The sequence below is a fragment of the Loxodonta africana genome, chromosome 12, assembly GCF_030014295.1.
Source record: "Loxodonta africana isolate mLoxAfr1 chromosome 12, mLoxAfr1.hap2, whole genome shotgun sequence".
In the NCBI taxonomy this organism is placed as follows: domain Eukaryota; kingdom Metazoa; phylum Chordata; class Mammalia; order Proboscidea; family Elephantidae; genus Loxodonta; species Loxodonta africana.
Genome location: NC_087353.1, coordinates 78,386,400 through 78,405,847, shown reverse-complemented (window position 1 = coordinate 78,405,847; position 19,448 = coordinate 78,386,400). Strand labels below are relative to the sequence as shown.

Below are 19,448 nucleotides of genomic sequence, written 5' to 3'. Positions count from 1 at the left end.
CAGTGATTAAGCTCTTGGCTGCTAACCAAAAGGTCAGCAATTCGAACCTACCAGCCACTCCATGGGAGAAAGATGTGGGAGCCTGCTTCCCTAAAGATTTACAGCCTTCAAAACCCCATGGAGCAGTTCTATCCTGTCTTGTAGGGTTGCTATGAGTCAAAATTGACTCAACATCAATGGTTTGTTTTCTTTTTTTTTTTTAATACCCAAAGACACTCCAAGGCACTTATGCAGAATCTTATTTTTCTAGAATTGACTTTTCTGCTATTAAAGGAAAAAAAGCATAAGGTGGAGAGTGGTAAAGATGGATGCATGAAGATACAGGTTGACACAGGATGAACTGAGGTCTTCATTTGTTGTAGTAGGTTGAATGGTGGCCTCCCAAAAGATAAGTCCAAGTCCAGTCTCCCCAGAGCCTGTGAACGTGATCTTATTTGGAAAAGGGATTTTTGCAGAGGTAATTAAGGATCCTAAAATGAGAGATCACCCTGGATTACCCCAAACCATCCAATCCAAACCCACTGCCCTAGAGTCGATTCCAACTCATGGTGACCCTACAGGATAGAGCAGTACATGCATTACCTTATTTTAAACCCAGGACCAAGACTAGGGTGAGGTACCCAAGTTGCAAAATCTAAGTGCTCCAAGCCCGACCCTGAATTTCTACATCTTTCTCCAATGGAGCAGCTGGTGGGTTCAAACCGCTGCCCTTTTCAGTTAGCAGCTGAACGCTTTAACAGCTGTGCCACCAGGGCTCCTGGATTATCCCAGACCAAACCCATTGCCGTCAAGTCAATTCTGACTCATAGCGACCCATAGGATGAAGTAGAACTAACTGCCCCATAGAGTTTCCAAGGAGCACCTGGTGGATTTGAACTGTTGACTTTTTAGTTAGCAGTTGTAGCACTTAACCACTATGCCACCAGGGTTTCCTGGATTATCCCAGTAGGCACCAAATCCAGTGACAAGTGGCCTTATAAGAGACACACAGAGGAGAGAGAAGAGGAGAAGGCCATGTGAAAATCGAGGCAGAGGCTGTAGTGATGCATCCACAAGCCCAGAAACACCTGGAGTCGCCAGAAACTGACAGAGGCAAGGAACAGACTGTCCCCTAGAGCCTTTGGAGGGAGCACGGCTCTGCCAACAACTTTATTTCTGACTTCTGACCTCCAGAGCTGTTTGTTGTTTTAAGCACCAAGTTTGTGGCCATTTGTTACAGCAGCCACAGGAAACTAATACACTTGTATAAAAACTCTCTGGGTCAAAAAGAGAGAAAATAATAAGTGTTGGCAAGGATGTGGACAAACTGGAATCCTTATACACTTCCGGTGGGAATGTAAGACGGTACAGCTGCTTTGGAAACAGTTTGGTGGTTTCCCAAAGAGTTAAGTATAGAATTACCATATGATTCAGCAATTCTGCTCCTAAGGATATACCCAAGAGAAATGAAAAGGTATGTCTCCACAAAAACTTGTACACAAATATTCACAGCAACATTATTCATAACAGCCCAAAAGTGGGAAAAGCCAAATGTCTGTGAACTCATCAATGGATAAACAAAATGTGGTTTAGCCACAGAATGGAATGCTTTTTGGTGATAAAAAGGAAGGAAGTCCTGACACATGCTAAAACATGGGTGAACCTTTAAAACACGATGCTAAGAAGCCCATCACAAAAAGCCACGTATTGTATGATTCCATTTATACGAAATGTCCAGAAGAGGCAATTCTATATATAAAGTAGATTAGTGGTTGCCTAGGGCTAGGGGGAAGGGTAGGTGGAAAGAGGGGAGTTGTTTGGAGAAAAAATTTTTCCTTTTTTTAAGACTGATGAAAATGTTCTAAAATTGACTGTGTTGATGCTCACACAACTCTGAATATACTAAAAACCACTGAATTGTATGGTATGTGAATTTTATCTCAACAAAGCTGTTATTAAAAAAAAAAAAACAACTCTTTGGGGCTGTAAGAGCTGGGAAGAAAAGGCAACTGCTTTGTGGGCTTGGCCTCTTGCCATCCACAGTTTGGAGGGCAGCTCTGAGGAGTCGCTGTGTGAGGCCTGAACGCCATAAGGATGTATCCTTCAGCCCAGGGTTCTGGTCTACCCCTTCCAGGCAGGTCTGGTCTGGAGGAGGGCTGCTGGGAGAGAAGGCCAGAGTTCTGAAAAGGACTGAGTATAGGTGGCCCCAGAAACAAACACTTCCCTTTGTGCTGTTTTACTCCCTACCTTTCTCTTTCAGAGCCGCCACGCATAATATGGTAGGTCACAAACAAAAATTCCACAGGGCTATAAGTCAACAAGGTGCCCTGATGGTGCAGTGGTTAAGCATTCAGCTGCTAACTGAAAGGTCAGTGGTTTAAACCCACCAGCTGCTGCATGGGAGGAAGGACCTGGCAATCTGCTCCTGTAGGGATCACAGCCTCGTGTGTAGTGTCAGGGGTCTTAAAAGCTTGCAAGCGGCCATCCAAGGCACAATTGGTCTCTACTCACCTGGAGCAACAGAGGAAGAAGGAGAGTCAGGAATAGGACGAGGATATGGAATATGTGGTTAGTCACCTCCATGTACAACTGCCTTCTCTGCCATGAGACCAGAAGAAATGGGTGGTGCCCAGCTACCATTACTAAACGTTTTGATCAAAGATTCCATAGAATTATCCTGATCAAAAGGGAGAAAATGCAGAACAGAATCTCAAATTCTCAGGGACTCCAGACTTTTTGGAGCCATGGAGGGTGGATAAACCCCTGACATAATTGCCCTGACATAATCTTTAAAGCTTAAACCAAAAATATTCCCTCAAGTCATCTTAAAACCGAACAATATTTTAGTTTAAATAGTAACAAAGGTCTGCCTTGAGCATTGTGTTCTTTTAGGAACTTTCTATATGAGATCAAATTGACAACAGCAATTTGAAAGATTAGATAGGAACCTTGGGGGCAGTGAGTTATATTAATGAGGAACAACTCAGAAAAAAGAGGGTGAGAATGGTTGCATAATTTAAAGAATATAATCAATGTCACTAAATTGTATATGTAGAAACTGTTAAATTGGTGTATGTTTTGCTGTGCACAGTCTCAACAACAACAATAAAATAAATAAAATTTAGAAAAGAAAAAAAAAGATTACAGCCTAGGAAACCCTAAGGGGCAGTTCTACTCTGTCCTATAGAGTCGCTACAAGTCAGAATTGACTTGACGGCACACAACAAAAACATAAGTCAACGTGTCATCCCTGGATGGTGCAAATATTTAACGTGCTCAGCTACAAACCAAAAGGCTGGAGGTTTGAGTCCACCCAGAGGCACACTGGATGAAAGGCCTGGCAATAATCTACTTCTGAAAAGTCAGGTATGGAAAACTCTATGGGGCACAGTTCTGTTGACACACCTGGGATCACCATAAGTTGGAGTCAACCTGATGGCAACTGCTAACTGGTAGAAGTCAACATAAATTGGGGCATCAGGCAGGGTGGGGGCTGCAACAAATGGAGAATGCACGCTCCCTCAAAGACGCAGCTGCCACTCAGCTCCAGCCAGTTCCAATGGCACCCATGGCCAGAGCTGGTCTTTAGAGAGAAGCCATATATTCAAACATTCCTAATGAAGTTTTCTGAGTTTTTGGAAGTAGGAAAGGGGAGAAAAGGAGAGAAGACGTTGGGGTCCCTGGATTTTCACTCAGAGTGGGGGTAGGCTTCTGGGCACCTACCAGTGGGGCCATCCACTCGAAGAGGTTGACACTTTCCCCGTCATTGATGTAATATGCCTGCCCGCTCTGAGGGGGACAATGAAGGGTGGACAGTCAGGCACTCACCCACCAACTTGGCCCCCAACCCTTTCACACAGTTCTGGCGATGCTCCAACTCCCCAGTTCTCCTGAGCAGCCACTGAGGAGGGCAGACAGGCCTGGTTTGGATCCCACAGGTGGGTGGATCTGGGTAATTTCCTTTGAATTCTGGTGCCACCACACCTCAATCACTTAATCTAACTCTTTAAATCTCAGTTTCTCCATCTGACAAATGGGAGGATAATAATGCGACTTCCCCCTTGGGCTGTTGCGAAGATTAAATAACATCATATATGTACAGTGCTTGGCATTTGGTGACCATTATTGCTGGAAGACCACCACCTACCTTAAGGTCATGTGACAAGCTAATGATGCTCAACAACAGCTACCCCACACCGGGACCCCAGCTTCCCTGGGCCGACAGTCCTGAGGGCCATCTTAAGTATAAGAGTTGGGGAGAATTTTTGTGCTTAAGCCAGAAATCCCCAAGGGACAGGATGGGATGGGGCCCCCAGGCTGCAGCCCATGGGTGGGGGCAGCATTGTGGGAGACTCACCGCCACGAAGCCCTTGGCCGCAGTGAGGGCCTCGGCCGCCAGCACGTGTGCCTGCACCAGGTTGTGCACATGGACCCAGTTCATCCGCGTCCTGCGGTCCCCAAATCGGAACGTGAACAGCCTCTTCTTGATGTGGCTCTAGAGGAGGGAGAGGAGCGATAAACACAGGCCCAAGCCTGGAGGGGCTTAAATTCCATCTATATGCTGACAGCTCTCAAATTTCTATCTAAGCACCAGACTCTTAGCCCCCTCAAACTCCAGACTCAGGTATCTAATTGCCTTCCCAAGATCCCCGTTTGGCTGCCTAACACACACCTCAGCTACCATGTCCGGAAGTGAACGCCTGCTGTCTCCCAACTGCTCTGCCCCGGTCTTCCTCCTCTCAGGTGATGGCATGCCACTGCTCAGGCCAAAAACCTCGGGGCTACCTTTGACTTTCTCTTTCACGCTCTACAGCCAACCCACCAGCAAATCCTGTGGGCTCACCTCTTAAATCTATCCAGAATCCGGTCGCTTCTCTCTACCCTCACTGCCACCTCTTGTCTCACCTGGGTCCGGCAATAGCCTCCTACCTGGTCCCTTGCTTCCACCCTCGCCCCCTGCTGCGTGTTCTGGACACCATAGCCAGAGGGACGCTCCTGAATCCTAAATCTAATCATTGCCTCTCCTTCGCTCAGAACCTTCCAGTGGCTCCCATTCTGCCAGGGCAAGAGCCAAAGTCCTGACAATGGCTGACTAGGCCCTTCCTGGTCTGGCCCCTTACTTTCTGACGCCATCTTCTACTAACCCCCTCCCTCTGCTACAGTGACATGGGCCTCCTTGTTTTTTCCAGAACATGCTGGCATGTTCTTACCTCAGGCCATTGGACTAGCTGTTCCCTCTGCCTTTCTTGGTTCTTCGTACAAATACCTGTGTGATATGCACTCCAATGCCTCCTTCACGTCGATGCTCAAATCACCTTCTCAGTGAGGCTCCCTGACTCCCTTCCTTAGACTATAAGCCTCTGCCCCCACCTGGCACTTCCAAGTCCCTCACCCTACTCTGCTTTTCCTTTTCTCCATAGCACCTGGCACCTCGGAACAAACCTTACCCTCTATCGTGTTTATTTTCATTTTTCATGTGAGAACCTAAGCCCCACACGGGCAGGAATTGTCTGTTTTGATCACAGATCTATCCCGAAATCTAGAACAATGCTGGGCACATAGTAGGAACTCAGTAAATGCTTACTGAATGGATAAACAAAGAAGGAGCCCTGGTGGCGCAGTGGTTAAGAGCTCAGCTGCTAACTGAAGGTCAGCAGTTCTAACCCACCAGCTGCTTCGTGGTTGAAAGATGTGGCAGTCTGGTCCTGTAAAGATTACACCAAAAAACCAAACCCATTGCCATCAAGTTGATTTTAACTCATAGCGACCCTAAAGAACAGAGTAGTACTGCCCCATAGTTTCCAAGTAGCACCTGGTGGATTTGAACCGCCAATCTTTTGGTTCACAGCGCAAGCACTTAACCACTATGCCACCAGGATTTCCTCTGTAAAGATTATAGCCTAGGAAACCCTGTGGAGCAGTTCTACTCTGTCCTATAAAAAAAAAAAAAAATAGTTGCTATAAATCAGAATCGACTCAATGGCAATGGGTTTTTGGTATAAACAAACAAATGAATAGAGGAAAGAGTCACTGGGTTCACCCCACATCCCCCGAGTACCCAATTAACTTAAAAAAAAAAAAAAAGACATAAAGCCCCAGCAGAGGAACATTTGGAAACTTCAGACTGGACTGTCACTCCCCTAATAACTTTCTGTGGGTCCCCACTGCTACACCCCCGGCTCCCACCCCTCTACAGCCAAGGGCAGATTATCCAACAGACAAGGTAAGCACAGTGCTTACCTTGCTTACCAGTTCATGCATAGTGAACAATTTCACATTTTTTCACCACATCAGAGATTCTGCTTCTAGGTGTAGCTGGCATCTGTCTCTCTCCCAACCCCACAGCACTTTTTTACAGAATTGGCATGGATTGAAGTGTGTCCCCCCAAAATATGTGTCAACTTGGTTTGGCCACGATTCCCAGTACTGTGTGACTGTCCACCATTTTGTGACTGATGTAATTTTCCTATGTGCTGTAAATCCTAATCTCTGCCTATGGTTTCTGAGGCAAGATTAGGTTATGTTAAAGAGGATTAGGGTGGGATGTAACACCCTTACTCAGGTCACATCCCTGAGCCAATGTGAAGGGAGTTTCCCTGGGGTGTGGCCTGCATCACCTTTTACTTACAAGGGATAAAAGGAAAGGAAAGTGAGGAGAGAGTTGAGGACCTCATAACAGCAAGAAAGCAGTGCCAGGAGCACAGCACATCCTTTAGACCTGGGATCCCTGCGCCTGAGAAACTCCTGGACCAGGGAAAGATTTATGACGAGGACTTTCCTCCACAGTCGACAGAGAGAAAGCCTTTCCTGGAGCTGGCGCCCTGAATTCGGACTTTTAGCCTACTAGACTGGGAGAGAATAAACTTCTCTTTCTTAAAGCCATCCACTTGTGGTATTTCTGTTATAGCAGCACTCGATAACTAAGACAACAATCAAAGCTTCTTTTCAAAGTTACAATCCCTGACAGGGACAGGTAACCCAGTAAGCGAGGTAAGCACGGCTTACTTGTGCTTATTTACTCATCTGTAGTAATAAAATTTCACGTTTTTCACAACATCTGAAAAACATGTGAAATTGTTGACTATAGATGAGTAAGTAAGCACAAGTAAGCCCATGGTTACCTTGCTTATTGGGTCATCCACCCCTACCTACAACCCTGCACTCCTAGATCCAGCCACAGGGACTTGGTGCTTCCTAAACCAACCATGGTCTTTCTCATTTCCAGGTTTTTGCCTAAACTGTCTCTTCTATTTAGATTACCTCCTTGTTACAACTCATTCCCTTGGTTAATTCCTTCTCTTTCAACACATGCATCACCTCCTTCAGGAAGCCCTCCTGAACCCCCCCACCACAATGCTGTCTCTGCTGTGCTCCCATCCTCTCACACTTCCCTTTACACAGCCTTACCACACCGAATCTGTGATTACGGCATCTTTCCCCCAACCAGGCTGTGAGAAATCTGAAGACCTCCTAGCTATATTCCTGGCACCCAGCTTTCTCTAGACAGGTTTTCGGCATGGAGACCCTTGTGCTGGCAGCATGGGATGAACCATCAGCCTCAGCCCACGTTCGAGTGGGGGAAAACAGCCCCCCCCCCCGCCTCTTTGGGATCACAACTTCATGTCTCCCTACCTGGGCCTAACCTGGCTGGCACACACTGAGAGCTCTGGCATGGTGGGCCAAGTCTCAGGCCTGGCCTAGGGAATATGCTGGTGGGCCTAAGGGGCCATGGACTGGTGGGCAGGGGATATCTCCCAGAACAGAGGGTCCCAGGAGCTGATGCAGTAATCCGTGGGCTGTGAGGTCCCTGTCAGCATACACACACCAGCCCGGCTCCTCCTCTGCCTCAGGGTCCAAGTAGGTTGGGTGACATACCGCCACTCGGGGCAGGTGCCTCTGCTCTTCAGGCCCGTAGATGCCTGGGGGCCGGAGCACGCATGTCCGCAGAGTGCCTCCTCCTAGGAATAGAGGAGGGCAGTCAGGGACCTGGGAAGGGACAGACCAGCAGGAAGAAGGAGAGGAAGGTTGTCCTGTCCTTACCTGGACAGGTTAGAGGGAAAGACGTGCCCTTGGGGATTCCTCATTCAATTAGTTACTCTCTCAATCTATTAGTCATTCATCAGACACTATGTAAGTTCCCCTCCCTGGGCCCTGGGATGGATGCTGTGTAGAATCCAGGGATGGCCAAGAAATGGTCCCTGCCCTCATGATGACCTTAGGCCAGTGGTTAAAGTAAGACCTAGATGCAAGTATCTGCATGGCCCATGAGTTACCCAGCACTCGACAGACATGATCTCCTTCAACTCTCCTGCCATTTTATAGACGCACACTCCTTCAGGCCAATAGCTCTTTCTGTTGCTCTTCATCCATTAGGTAGTGACCGTGGCCACTCTCGGAAAGGGTCCTACTATGTCCTGGTAAGCTGGGAATTTTTTTCCCCGAGGCAACCCTATGAGGTGGGAGCTGCTCTTATTCCCATTTTACAGAAGAAAAAAAGAAGGCTCATAGAAGGAACATGGCTTGCCTACGGTCACACAGCTCAGTGTGGTGGAGCTCAGATGGGGAATCAAAGCCCAGACCCTTTCCACTAATACTTCTGCTTCTCAGAGAATACAATATGAACAAGTAAGCCCTGTCTTTCAGGCCGCTCAGCCTTAGTATCCTCACCTGTAAAATGGGTGCTTTGTAAGTGGTGGTCGTTGTTACACTTTCTAGACAATCAATGGAAAAAGGAAAAGACTAACACCAGCAGCACAAGAGCTGGGGGATTTGCTCCCAAAACTCTCACTGCTGTATCCCAGTTTCCCAAACTCTTCCCCTAGGAGCCCCCAGTGGTAGAAGTGGGTGAACATGCCTCCCCTGGGGAAGTCTGGGGGTGCCGCCCAAAGGGGCCACCACAAACACATTTCTTTTGAGTCTTAAGAATGCCTACACGATTTTCGGTTGTCCCACATAACCCACATGTGTTTAGATTAAGATTTTTTTTTAAGGTTTAAAATTACTTATTTTGTAAATCAGTTGGCTTCCCCTAACCCCAATTTCTCAAAAGAAATGCAGCCTCCAGGAAGATGTTCTACTGTCTCGAGGCTCAAGTTCCCCAAAGGGCTGTACCCCAGTTAGGGAAGCCCATTGTAGACCATCTTCTGGGACCAGCAGCCCACCGTCCTTTGGGGAGCCCCTCTCCCTCTGTAAAAGGTCTTGGGAGAGAAGCGGTGGCCATGGGGCCCAAGCTGGACCAATGAGATGTTCTCACTCAGGAATGTGACTCTTGATACGGCTGACACCAGGACCTAAAATCCTACGAGTGGGTTCACCCTGAAGAGACTGAGTGTCAGCTCGTACTCCCATGTTCCTGGAGCTGTCTCATACCCTGTTCTTTCCAGGCCCTGGTGGTCATTTTTCTGGGAACTATCCTGCATTCTTCCAACATAAGCTCCCTTTCCCCCTTAAATTAGCCAGGGCCAGCATCTCCTGGTCATAACCAAACACCCTGTCTGCTATATCCTCCAACACCCTCACTTTATAGTGAGGCCCTGGGCCATAGGTTGAATAGTGGCCCCCCAAAAATATATGTTCACGCCTTGGAACCTGAGAATGTGATCTTACTTGGAAAAAGGGTCTTTGCAGATATAATTAAGTTAGGGGTCTTGAGATAAGATCATTCTGGGTTATCCCAGTGAGTCCTAAATTCAATGACAAATGTCCTTACAAGAGAAACACAGAGGAGAGACAGATGGAGAAGAGGAGAAGGCCCAGAAGATGGAGGAAGAGACTGGAGAGATGCAGCCACAAGCCAAGGAAGGCCTGGGGCCACCAGAAGCTGGAAAAGGCAAGGAAGGCTCATTCCCTAGAGTCTTCGGAGGGAGTGAGATCCTCCAAACACCTTGATTTTTAACTTCTAGCCTCCAGAACTGTGAGAGAATAAATTTCTGTTGTTTTAAATCACGAAGATTGTGGTCATTTGTTACGGTGGCTACAGGAAGCTAATCCACACAGTGACAGCAGTCACACAGCTCATTCACACTGAGCTGGGATCTGCATCTCTCAGGACTCTGCTGTAGAGTTAGACGGAGAGCCTCGGGGACTAGCTTAGGTAACAGGGAGCGAGAATCACCTGACATGACCGGGTCTGGGCTCCTGGACAGGCAGGTATCAGGTGAGCTTTTCTGTAAACAGCCTGCAGCTAATTTTAAACTCTGGGTCACCTGGTGTGTGTGTGGGGTGGGGGTGGGTTGGGCTGCAGTGGATGTTGGCTGGTGGGGCACTGGGCAGCCACGTCACAGAGGGGCCGGGCCCAGGGTATCCACGGCTCTTGACCATGTTAAGCTAGAGATGCTTGCATAAATAATTCTCAACTGGAGGACTGGGTGTCTGGCATGCAGGCTGCCGGTGTGGCCCAGGAAGGCCCTGGAACAGAAAGAGAATTCAACTGCACAAGGTCAAATTCAACTGCACAAGGTCAAACTCCTGGGAAAATCCAGCTGGATCTTCCCACAGGGCTCAGGGGACAGGCCCAGGGTGATGGGGGAGAGAATTTCAGGGAACAGAGCCCATGCTCAGAGTCTGCTCAGCTGTGGCTGCAGTGTAGCACAGTGATCAAGCCCCAGCCCTGGCATTAGGCCCCCTGGGGTTCAAATCCCAACTCTACCACTTAGTAGCTGTGTAACCTTGAGCTAAATCAGTTAACCACTCCGGGCCTCAGTTTTCTCACCTGTAAATTGTGGGTTATAATTTCAAGTACCCCTCTCTCTCCAAATCAGTCCATTCGGTTCCTGAGTTTAGACGGTAAATGAAACCAAATTTTCTGATTCTTTTCTGTTTCTAAATTCTAGAAAGTGGGCAGTGATGATTTGGATAGCAAAGAATTTATCTGAATCTGTTTGGTTCCTGAGTTTGGAAGGCCAGGGATGCTTAAGGGTCCTACCTCACCGGGATGTAGTGAGGAGTTACTGAGACTTCGCATGTAAAAATAGGGCCTGGCGTGATAAATGGGGACGGTTTATATTCCAGCACAGTAAAACCTGTGACAGCCGGAATCTGTGTGAGGCGGAAACCTGTCAGAGAAGAAAAACTCAAATATTTTCCACTAAAATGAGTGATAGAAAAGTGGTAAGACTGCACCCTGTCAAAGGCGGAATGCAAGACTCGGAAAAACAAGGCAGTGCTCTCAAATTCCAGCTCTCATGGTTTTTGGGGTGTTACTTGTCTATAACTAGAAGAGGCAGTTGAGATTTTTCTAGGAAGTTAATAAAGGTGAAGCTTTAGGGCCCCTCAATTGCATGGGCTCTCCCGAAGCACCATACCTTCTTCCATACTCATAATTCACAAATTCATATATAAACAGTGCCCCAAAATTGGATTCACTGCTGTGTGGCAGAAGACAGCTAGACTTGGGTTACCCTCTGAGCCACAGTCTCCTCATCTGTGGAGTGGGTGTCAAGGCGGCTGCTCTCACTCCCGCCTCCCACAGGGCTGCGAAGAGAGCTGAGGAGATGAGGGCAAGGAGAGAGAGCCGCAGCTACGTTAGTCGGCAAAGGGGCTCCCACTCCTGCCAGTGCCTCCTGTGCCACCAGACAGGGTCAGCAACACTGCTGGCAACATCTACCCTCAGCCTCACACACATGAATGCTGCTGAGATGGGTCCCCACTAGACTTGCCCTCAAACTCTGGTCAACTGAACCTTCAAAACGGCTCTTGAATCCATTCCCTCCTTCCGTCCCCACTGCCACCAATAGTCCAGGGTGGTGGCTGTCTCATGCCTGGATGCCAGCAACAGCCTCCTCACTGGTCCCCTGCCTTTCCTCTTGCCCCTCTGATCCATCTCCTGCATGGTGGCCAGAGGGATCTTTTTAAAACATACATCTTCCCACGTCATCCTCCTGTTTAAGGTCAACCTTCGATGGCTCCTGATAAAGTCGAAACCCCTTGACTTGGTTCACAAGGCTCTTCATGACCTGGCCCCAGGCTCCCCTGTGGTCCTTCCTTCTCTGACACTGGATCGCTCACCTTGCTGCCCCCGGGGCCTTTGCACATGCAGTGCCAGCTGCAGTGAACCCTTTCCCTTCCTCCTTTCCTTTACCTAGAATGGATGATAGCTTTCCATTCTTCAGGCCTCAGCTTGCCATCCCAGGCCACCCAGGCCAGGGCCCCATGTTCCCCTAATCCCACCATCATGCCTGGCCTGTCTGTTCCCCACTGTGCCGTGAGCAGTGTGAGGACAGAGACTGGGCCTGACTTTTTTCCCACTTGTATCCCTGGTGGTGAAGTGGTTAAGAGCTACAGCTGCTAACCAAAAGGTCGGCAGTTCGAATCCACTAGCAGCTCCCTGGAAACCCTATGGGGCAGTTCTACTCTGTCCTACAGGGTTACTATGAGTCAGAATTGACTCGATGGCCATGGGTTTGGATTTTTGGTTTTTTATCCCTGGCAGGGTGGTTGGAACATATCAGGGGCTCAGAATTCATTGAATGATGAAAGATGCAGGCCCTGGGGAACTGTCCTTTGGTGGAAAGGTGGGCTTCAGGACAGATCAGCTACAAGCTAGAGTCACATATCTATTTCGGGACAGGCATGTGGATTTGGCAGGAACAGGGCCCCATGAGACTCACCTGGAAGAGGCGTTCCATTGGCCATCAGGGTCAACTGGTCGGCGATGGCTTTGGTTCGGGAATAGTGGTCCATGTGCTGTCAGGGGGACATGGGGAACAGAGCCGCCACAGAGAGGTCACTGCCCCATCCAGCCTGGCTCCAGGCGCACCTTTGCTTTAGAGTACACCAGGGTTGGATTCTGGGGACTTCCACTGGGATATCACCAACCCCTGAGCCCTACAGCCCTCCTCTCCCCCTGGGTAGGAAGACAGCGTGTCTCCTTTGGAGGCATGGAAGTAGAGGAACACTGGCTTCAGAACAGTGACAATGACCAGGGACTCTGACTTAGGGAGGCTTCTGCCAGCCCCAAACACCTGCCTGGCAGTGATGATGCTGGACATGTATTGGATAAATTATTTGATCTGTAGTCCTTGGTGTTTACATGGCACTTTTGTATACATTATTTCATTTCCTGCTCTCCACAACCCGAAGAAGATGTTGCTATCACACCCAGATGAAGAAACAGAGGTTCAGAGTGGTAAAGCGAATTGCTCAGGGTCACACAGTTAGAAAGTGAACTGGCTAAGGGTCAAAGCTAGGTCTGTCTGATTCCAAAGTCCCTGCTGGCACACTAGCTAAAACAGAAGAGGGCTCATATCACCCCGTGCTGGGAACCCTTTCTCCTAGAACTCACCCTGAGTTGTGAGGCTGACTCTACTTCCCCTGGTTCCACCCATCCCTACCCTTTCAGCTTTGAGTTGGCCCCACCCACCTCTCCTGGAAGCTAGTACCTTCTCCAGCGGGACATATGGCACGGAGTCCTCATCACCCTGCTCTATGGGCTTCCCGCCGAACGCAACATTGACAGTGCTGGTGTAGATGAGCCTTGGAACACACCGGCGGACACAGACTGCAGCGACAGGTGCACACAGTACCGCACACATGTGTAAACACACAGGGCTGAGAGTGAGCAGGCAGTCGGCTGAGGCGGTGCCCACGGGGGCCTCCTCTGGGCGAATCCACCCATTTACATCCAGTCTCCAACATAATACCAGTTCTCGGGACCCCCCCAGAATCCAGAAGTGCTCAGGAGGGAACGGCCTCCTCCCTTAACTTGGGATTTGGGTCAGGTCCCTGCTCCTTGGGCCTCTGGGAGCCAGGCCTGCTCACTCTTCCTTCCAAGTGTGGCTGTGGCACCTGAGCTACCTTGCCAAGGACAGGTCAGAAGAAAGTCTCACTCCATGGGGACAGAGAAAAAAACCACTCTAGAATCAGAGAGAAAAGCAATGCAGGACAAAGCAGGACGAGCCCAGAGATGTCGCCTTCTTTTTGGCCATTTGGCAAATGTTCTTACTCCCAAACCCATAAGTCCTGAGTGCAAACTCTGCTCCCTACATCCCCAGCTGTGCCTGCCCCCTGCAGGGCCCTGGGCAAGTCCTTGGTTCAGGAAGGATATATCAGCCCACAGCCCCTCCCCTGGGGTGGCAGGCAGTGGGTGGGGTAGAGAGTATCCCCTAGATGCCCTGCCCTTTTCCCCCCCGGAGCTGGGCCTGTGGCAGGAGAGGGGAGAGAAGGAGGAAACACACAGCAGACCACACCTCAGCTCTGAGCGCTGCCTACCATCAATTACTAGTTTGGTGCCTCCAACATTTATAGACTCGATCTGCTCTTTTTGCAGCTAAAAGACAAGGTGGGGGTGGGAAAGTTGTGGTGGAGCCTTATGCCTTGTTGCTGAGGCCCTAAGGCTGGACTTGGGGTCAGGGCAGGGTGGTGGGCACAGAATGTCCAGCTCAGAGGGCCCACGGGGCAGCACTGGGGCCTGGGGCTCCAGTGTCCAGCTCTGCCACCTTCTCCCTGGATGACCGGGGAGGTTACTACCCCTGCCTGGCCCTCAGCTCCCTCATCTATGAAGTGAGGGCAAACCTTAGATGATCAGTAGGATTAAATAAGGCTCCGAGCCTCAGTTTCCTTATCTGTAAGATGGGCATAGTAGTACTGTCTCGGCCTTAGTGAGGGGGCTGGGGTCTGAAAACCAAAAGGAACTGGTCTTCAGCAAGTGCTTCCTGTGTGCCAGGGGCTGAGCCAAGCCTTGATGTCCCCATCTCGTTTAATGCTCACAATAGCTCTCTATAAGGTGTATTTATCTTTAAACCATATTTGTTCTTGTTGCAGTTGTTTTTGTTTAACAGGTAACACAAACACTAGGTTAAAATAATTCTAACAGTAAAAAGTGTAGACAGTGAAAAACAAGTTTCCCTCCCACTCCTGATCCCAAGTCTTCCTTCTCCCTCCCTGGAGGCAGCCATTGCCACCAGTGCCTTGTGTCTCCTTGGCAAGATCATCTACGCTTATTAATATCAGCACATACGCATGTGTGAGTATAGCAATAAACACTCACCTGAGCCCTTTTTTAAACAAACAGGAGGACACCAAATACTGTTCTGCACCTTGGAAATTGCTCTGTATCAGCTCCTATCGAGTTACCTTGTTCTTCCTGAACAACTGCATAGAATTTCATTGCGTGGATAAGCACAATTCATTTAAATGATCCTCACCTGATGGGCATTTGGGTTATTTCCTGCATTTTGCTACTAAAAACAATGTTGCAGGAACAACTGGAATGGAAATAACGAGAATGTTCACGTGCTGTGAAGAATGTAAACCAATGTCACCGAACAATTTGTGTGGAAACTGTTGAGGGGGAACCTAATCTGCTGTGTCAACCTTCACCAAAAGCACAGTAAAATATTACTTTAAAAAAGAAACACATGGTAAAAGTATTTCTCCAGAGAGAAAGACAATGACAGTAGAGCTAAGAAGAGAAGTAGATTTACATAAAGAAAGAAGGCGCACTGAAGAAGGGATAAGTGAAAGTGAAATAAAAACTTTTATTTTTCCTTCAGTTTCAGAAAAAAAACACAATGCTGAAAATATACGAACAAATGCAATTTCTGGTCAAAGGGTATGAGTATGTTCAAACATTTGAAAGATAGTCATGCTGCCCTTTGAAAAGGTTGTAAGACAAGTATCAATAACATCCTCACTTTATAGATGATGAAGCTGAGGGTCAGAGAGGTCATGTTAGCCTGCCCTAGGTCACACAGCTGGAAGGTGGCAGAACTGGTATTTGATTTCATGGACACAAAATGCAGGCTGGGAGTAGCTGAAATCCTTCCCAAGTAGGTGAAGAGTAATAACACAAAAGGGGTGTGAGGGGATGTGGGGGGCAGAGCCAGGATCTGAACCCCACGCTGTCTAGCTCCAGGTATCATATGTGAGGAGCTTACCTTCTCAGCACCAGACATTCCATAGGAGGCGACGTGGAAGACACAGTCCACCCCTTCAAACGCGCGGTAGAGGGCTCGTTCGTTTCGGATGTCAGCCTGCAACAGACAAGGAAGAGATGGGGTAGGAGATTCAAGTCCATGGGAAACAGAGATACCAACTCTGCATTTAGCCAGGTCCCAGAGCTGGCCCCCTACCCTCTCCCAGGCTAAGTATCCACAGGTTTGAGAAAGGCTGGTGGGTGGGAATTACTCTGAGATTCTATATGGTGTCATCAGCATCACTGTCCACCACTTGTCAAGCTCTGTCACAGGGCACTGATAGGTGTTTTACATGCACTATCTCATCAACTCCCCATGAGACCCTTGTGGAGTGGAAATTATTATTACTGTCCCCTTTACTGTTATTATTGTCCCTTTCTATGGGTGAGGTCACTAGGGCTCCGAGATGTGGAGTCTGTGGCCACGGCTGGGCAGTCGGGAAGCATGGGAGCTGGACTCAGCCCAGCAGTCTGAGTCCAGAGCCTGTGCTCTTAGACCCACACTACTGGTTTGACCTCAGGCACTGTCCTCTTCCCCCGCTAGCCTGGGTACCCCCAGTGGTCCCCCAAGTCCCTCATCCCTGCACCTGTATGAACTCAGTCCCTGGAGCCAGCTCCCACTGGGGTCTGCAAAGGTCGAGCAGGATGACAGAGGTGCCGTGCTTGGCCAGGCTAGAACCCAGGCTAAAGCCCAGGTAGCCTCCTCCTCCCGTCACCAGAACCTTCCGCCTAGGAGCCTGGGTGGGTTTGGCCTGAGTCTTCTGCTGTGGTGCTGGTGTTCGGGATGTCATTGGCTCCTTGGGTTTGGGCCCAGCTCCAGACTCCTGTTTGGGCCCAGTCCTTGACTCTGGGCCCGGCTTAGGTAATGGTGCAGTTCCTGGCCCAGCTACTGAGCCAGCTCCTGGTCTAGGCCCCAGACCCAGCCCAGGCCCTGGAACCATACTAGTCCCTTGTCCAGGTGCTAGAACAGTACCAGGTCCCAGCCCAGGCCCTGGGAGAGCATCAGGCCCTGACCGAGATTCTGGCATTGTACCAGGCCCTATGACAGCACCAGGCCCCGACCCAGGCCCTGCAACAGCACCAGGTCCAGGTTCACGTCTTGGAACAGTACCAAGTCCAGGCCCAGGCCCAGGCCCTGAGATAATATCATGTCCCGGCCCAGGCCCTGAAACAGCACGAGGCCCCAGCGCAGGCCCTGAGACAACACCAGGACCTGGCACAATACCGGGTTCAGGCCCAGGCCCTGGAACAGCACCAGGCCCCAGCACAGGCCCTAAGACAACACCAGGTCCAGGCCCAGGCCCCGGTACTACACCAGGCCCTGGACCAGACCCTGGGACAGCACCAGACCCTGATCCAGACTCTGGCATTAAACCAGGCCCTGGTGCAGGCTGTGGAACTGCACCAGGCCCTGACCCAGACCCCGGTACTGCACCAGGTCCTGGTCTAGGCCCTGGAATACCACCAGGCCCCATCCTAGACCCTGGCATTATACCAGTCCCCATTCTGGGTCCTGACTGATACCCTAAGTCAGACCCTAGGCCTGAGACCCCTCCCCAGGCGCGGCAGACAGGGCAGCTCTTATCGCCTTGGTTGGTGGCTTTGCAGGCCTCTGGGGAGGAGCCTGTGGGGGTAGGCTTCATCTTCTACTCCTCCATGTGGGCCCTGGATCTGTTCGCCTGTGAGGCAAAATAGAAGAAAGAACGTTCTAGAGCAGTCTCAAGTCACGTGGATTATCAGACCCTCAGGGGCTTGAGGGAAACTCCAGGTAGGAATTAGAGACCCTCCATGTTTCCAGTGAACCTGTTCCTTTCAGAATCCTGAGAACTTCCAAGATTGCAGCTTTAGTTTTGGACTATATGTTCTCCCTCAGAGAGAGTGAGAGCCAGAGACATGATAACCAAGCCCTGAATATTACAGCTGGGGAAACTGAGGCCCAAAGTCACACTTCATGGCTGAGATTCACACCAAGAATTCCTGACTTTCCTACCAAACAAAGCCAAACCCACTGCCACTGAGTCGATTTTGACACATAGCAACCCTACAGGACAGAGCAGAACTATCCCATAGGGTTTTTCCAAGGAACAGCTGGTAGATTTGAACTGCTGACCTTTTGGTTTGCAGCTGAGCTCTCAACCACAACACCACTGGGGCTCCACTTTCTTACCATTTCCTTAAAATCCCAGTTCCCATGGGGGACCAGAGGGAGATAGACAAAAGCATGCTCAAGGAACCTCACTAGTGTGGGAGGTGGAGGGGGCTTCCTGGAGGAGAAGAAGGAGGAAGAGGAGGATGGAGGGATCCAAAAGGGCCCTGTGCCCTGGGCCTTATGTATGACACCAGGAGCTGCCTCCGCTCTGTGCTGACATAGAACCTCTGGTTCTCCAGGTACTCAGCAGTGCAGGTAGCCTGGAAGAGGTCTGCACGGAGCCCTGCAGACTTCAGGGTCAGGTCTGTGACCTCAGGGCCCAGCCCACTGAGGAGCCTGTCCTCCTCACTCTAGATTAAAAGTGAGTCAGGATGTCGGTCACTGTCACCACCATCCGCCCCCACCCCCTGACCCCACCTGAGGATGAGGCTGGAGCAGGGGCCAGGTCATCATCATCATCACCATTAATAACAATAGCAATCATGTGCTGAGGGCCTACTGCGTGCCAGGCCCTATGGATACAGAGATAGGTCTGTCTCTGCCCCATGTGTCACATAGTAGGTGCTCAAGAATACTGTCTGCATAAAAGAACAGGTGTTTAGTGAGTGACTAAGTGACTGACTGAAGAGCCCCATTGCTGCTGCTGGTGATGGTCAAAGGGCAGGGACCCTGCGAGCCATAAACCAAACCAAAAACCCACTGCTGCTGAGTCGATTCCGACTCATAGTGACCCTACAGGATAGGGTAGAACTGTCTCATGGGGTTTCCAAGGCCATGAATCTTTGTGGAAGCAGACTGCCACATCTTCTTCCTCTGGAGCGGCTGTCAGTTACAGGGACTATATTTTTTAGTTTTCCTCTCACTGCCTTGCCATCCAAAGTTCAGGGTGGAGGGGTACAGTCACATTCCATACAACCACTGGTACTTGTGCGATTAATGGGGGTGACATCCCAAATAAGGGACATCACAGGGAGATAGGTCTAACTCCCTCCTAGGGAGGGGAGAGGGCGCAGCCCCAGAGTGAGGCCCTCTCATCCCCAAGCCCAGAGAACTCTGTTCTGGGGAAGGGTCTGACAGGTCAGTCTTGTCTTTCTGCTCTCAGGGGATGCTGTTTGACTAAGGCTGGGACCTGGCCTTGGGTACCCATTTGCTGGGGTGTGCCTTTGGGCAAGAACCTTAAAACCTCACTGTACCTTAGTATCCACAGCTCTAAAATGGCCCCAAATAACCCTAGCTGCTCTGTCTAGTTTTTTGCTCTGTCTACCTGTCGGACTGTCATGAGAGAACAAGCACCAAAGCCCCCTGTAAACCACTAGAATGGACACTTCATGAGGGCTTACTTCACTGTAGGATGGCCAACACCTAGAACAGTGCCTGGCACAAAGTAGGCAGCCAGTAAGTATCTGT

At 49.7% G+C, this 19,448-nt stretch overlaps 1 protein-coding gene across 4 annotated transcripts in view; it reads right to left on the bottom strand.

Moving 5' to 3' along the window:
* Nucleotides 1-19,448, bottom strand: part of SDR42E2 (short chain dehydrogenase/reductase family 42E, member 2) — a 29,870-nt gene that overhangs the window by 9,871 nt on the left and 551 nt on the right. For 2 of the 4 annotated variants that reach the window (XM_023558829.2, XM_023558826.2), the window contains exons 2-7: nucleotides 16,480-17,571; nucleotides 15,855-15,950; nucleotides 12,588-12,663; nucleotides 7,855-7,937; nucleotides 4,337-4,474; nucleotides 3,703-3,768 (exon numbers count right to left, since the gene is read on the bottom strand). In XM_023558829.2, coding sequence (XP_023414597.1) covers nucleotides 3,703-3,768; nucleotides 4,337-4,474; nucleotides 7,855-7,937; nucleotides 12,588-12,663; nucleotides 15,855-15,950; nucleotides 16,480-17,535 — 1,515 coding nt within the window. In that variant the 5' untranslated portion in view covers nucleotides 17,536-17,571. Of the gene's footprint in view, nucleotides 1-3,702; nucleotides 3,769-4,336; nucleotides 4,475-7,854; nucleotides 7,938-12,587; nucleotides 12,664-13,358; nucleotides 13,478-14,187; nucleotides 14,246-15,854; nucleotides 15,951-16,479; nucleotides 17,572-19,448 lie in introns of all 4 variants that reach the window. The other 2 variants (XM_064295681.1, XM_023558828.2) reach the window with 2 other exon arrangements.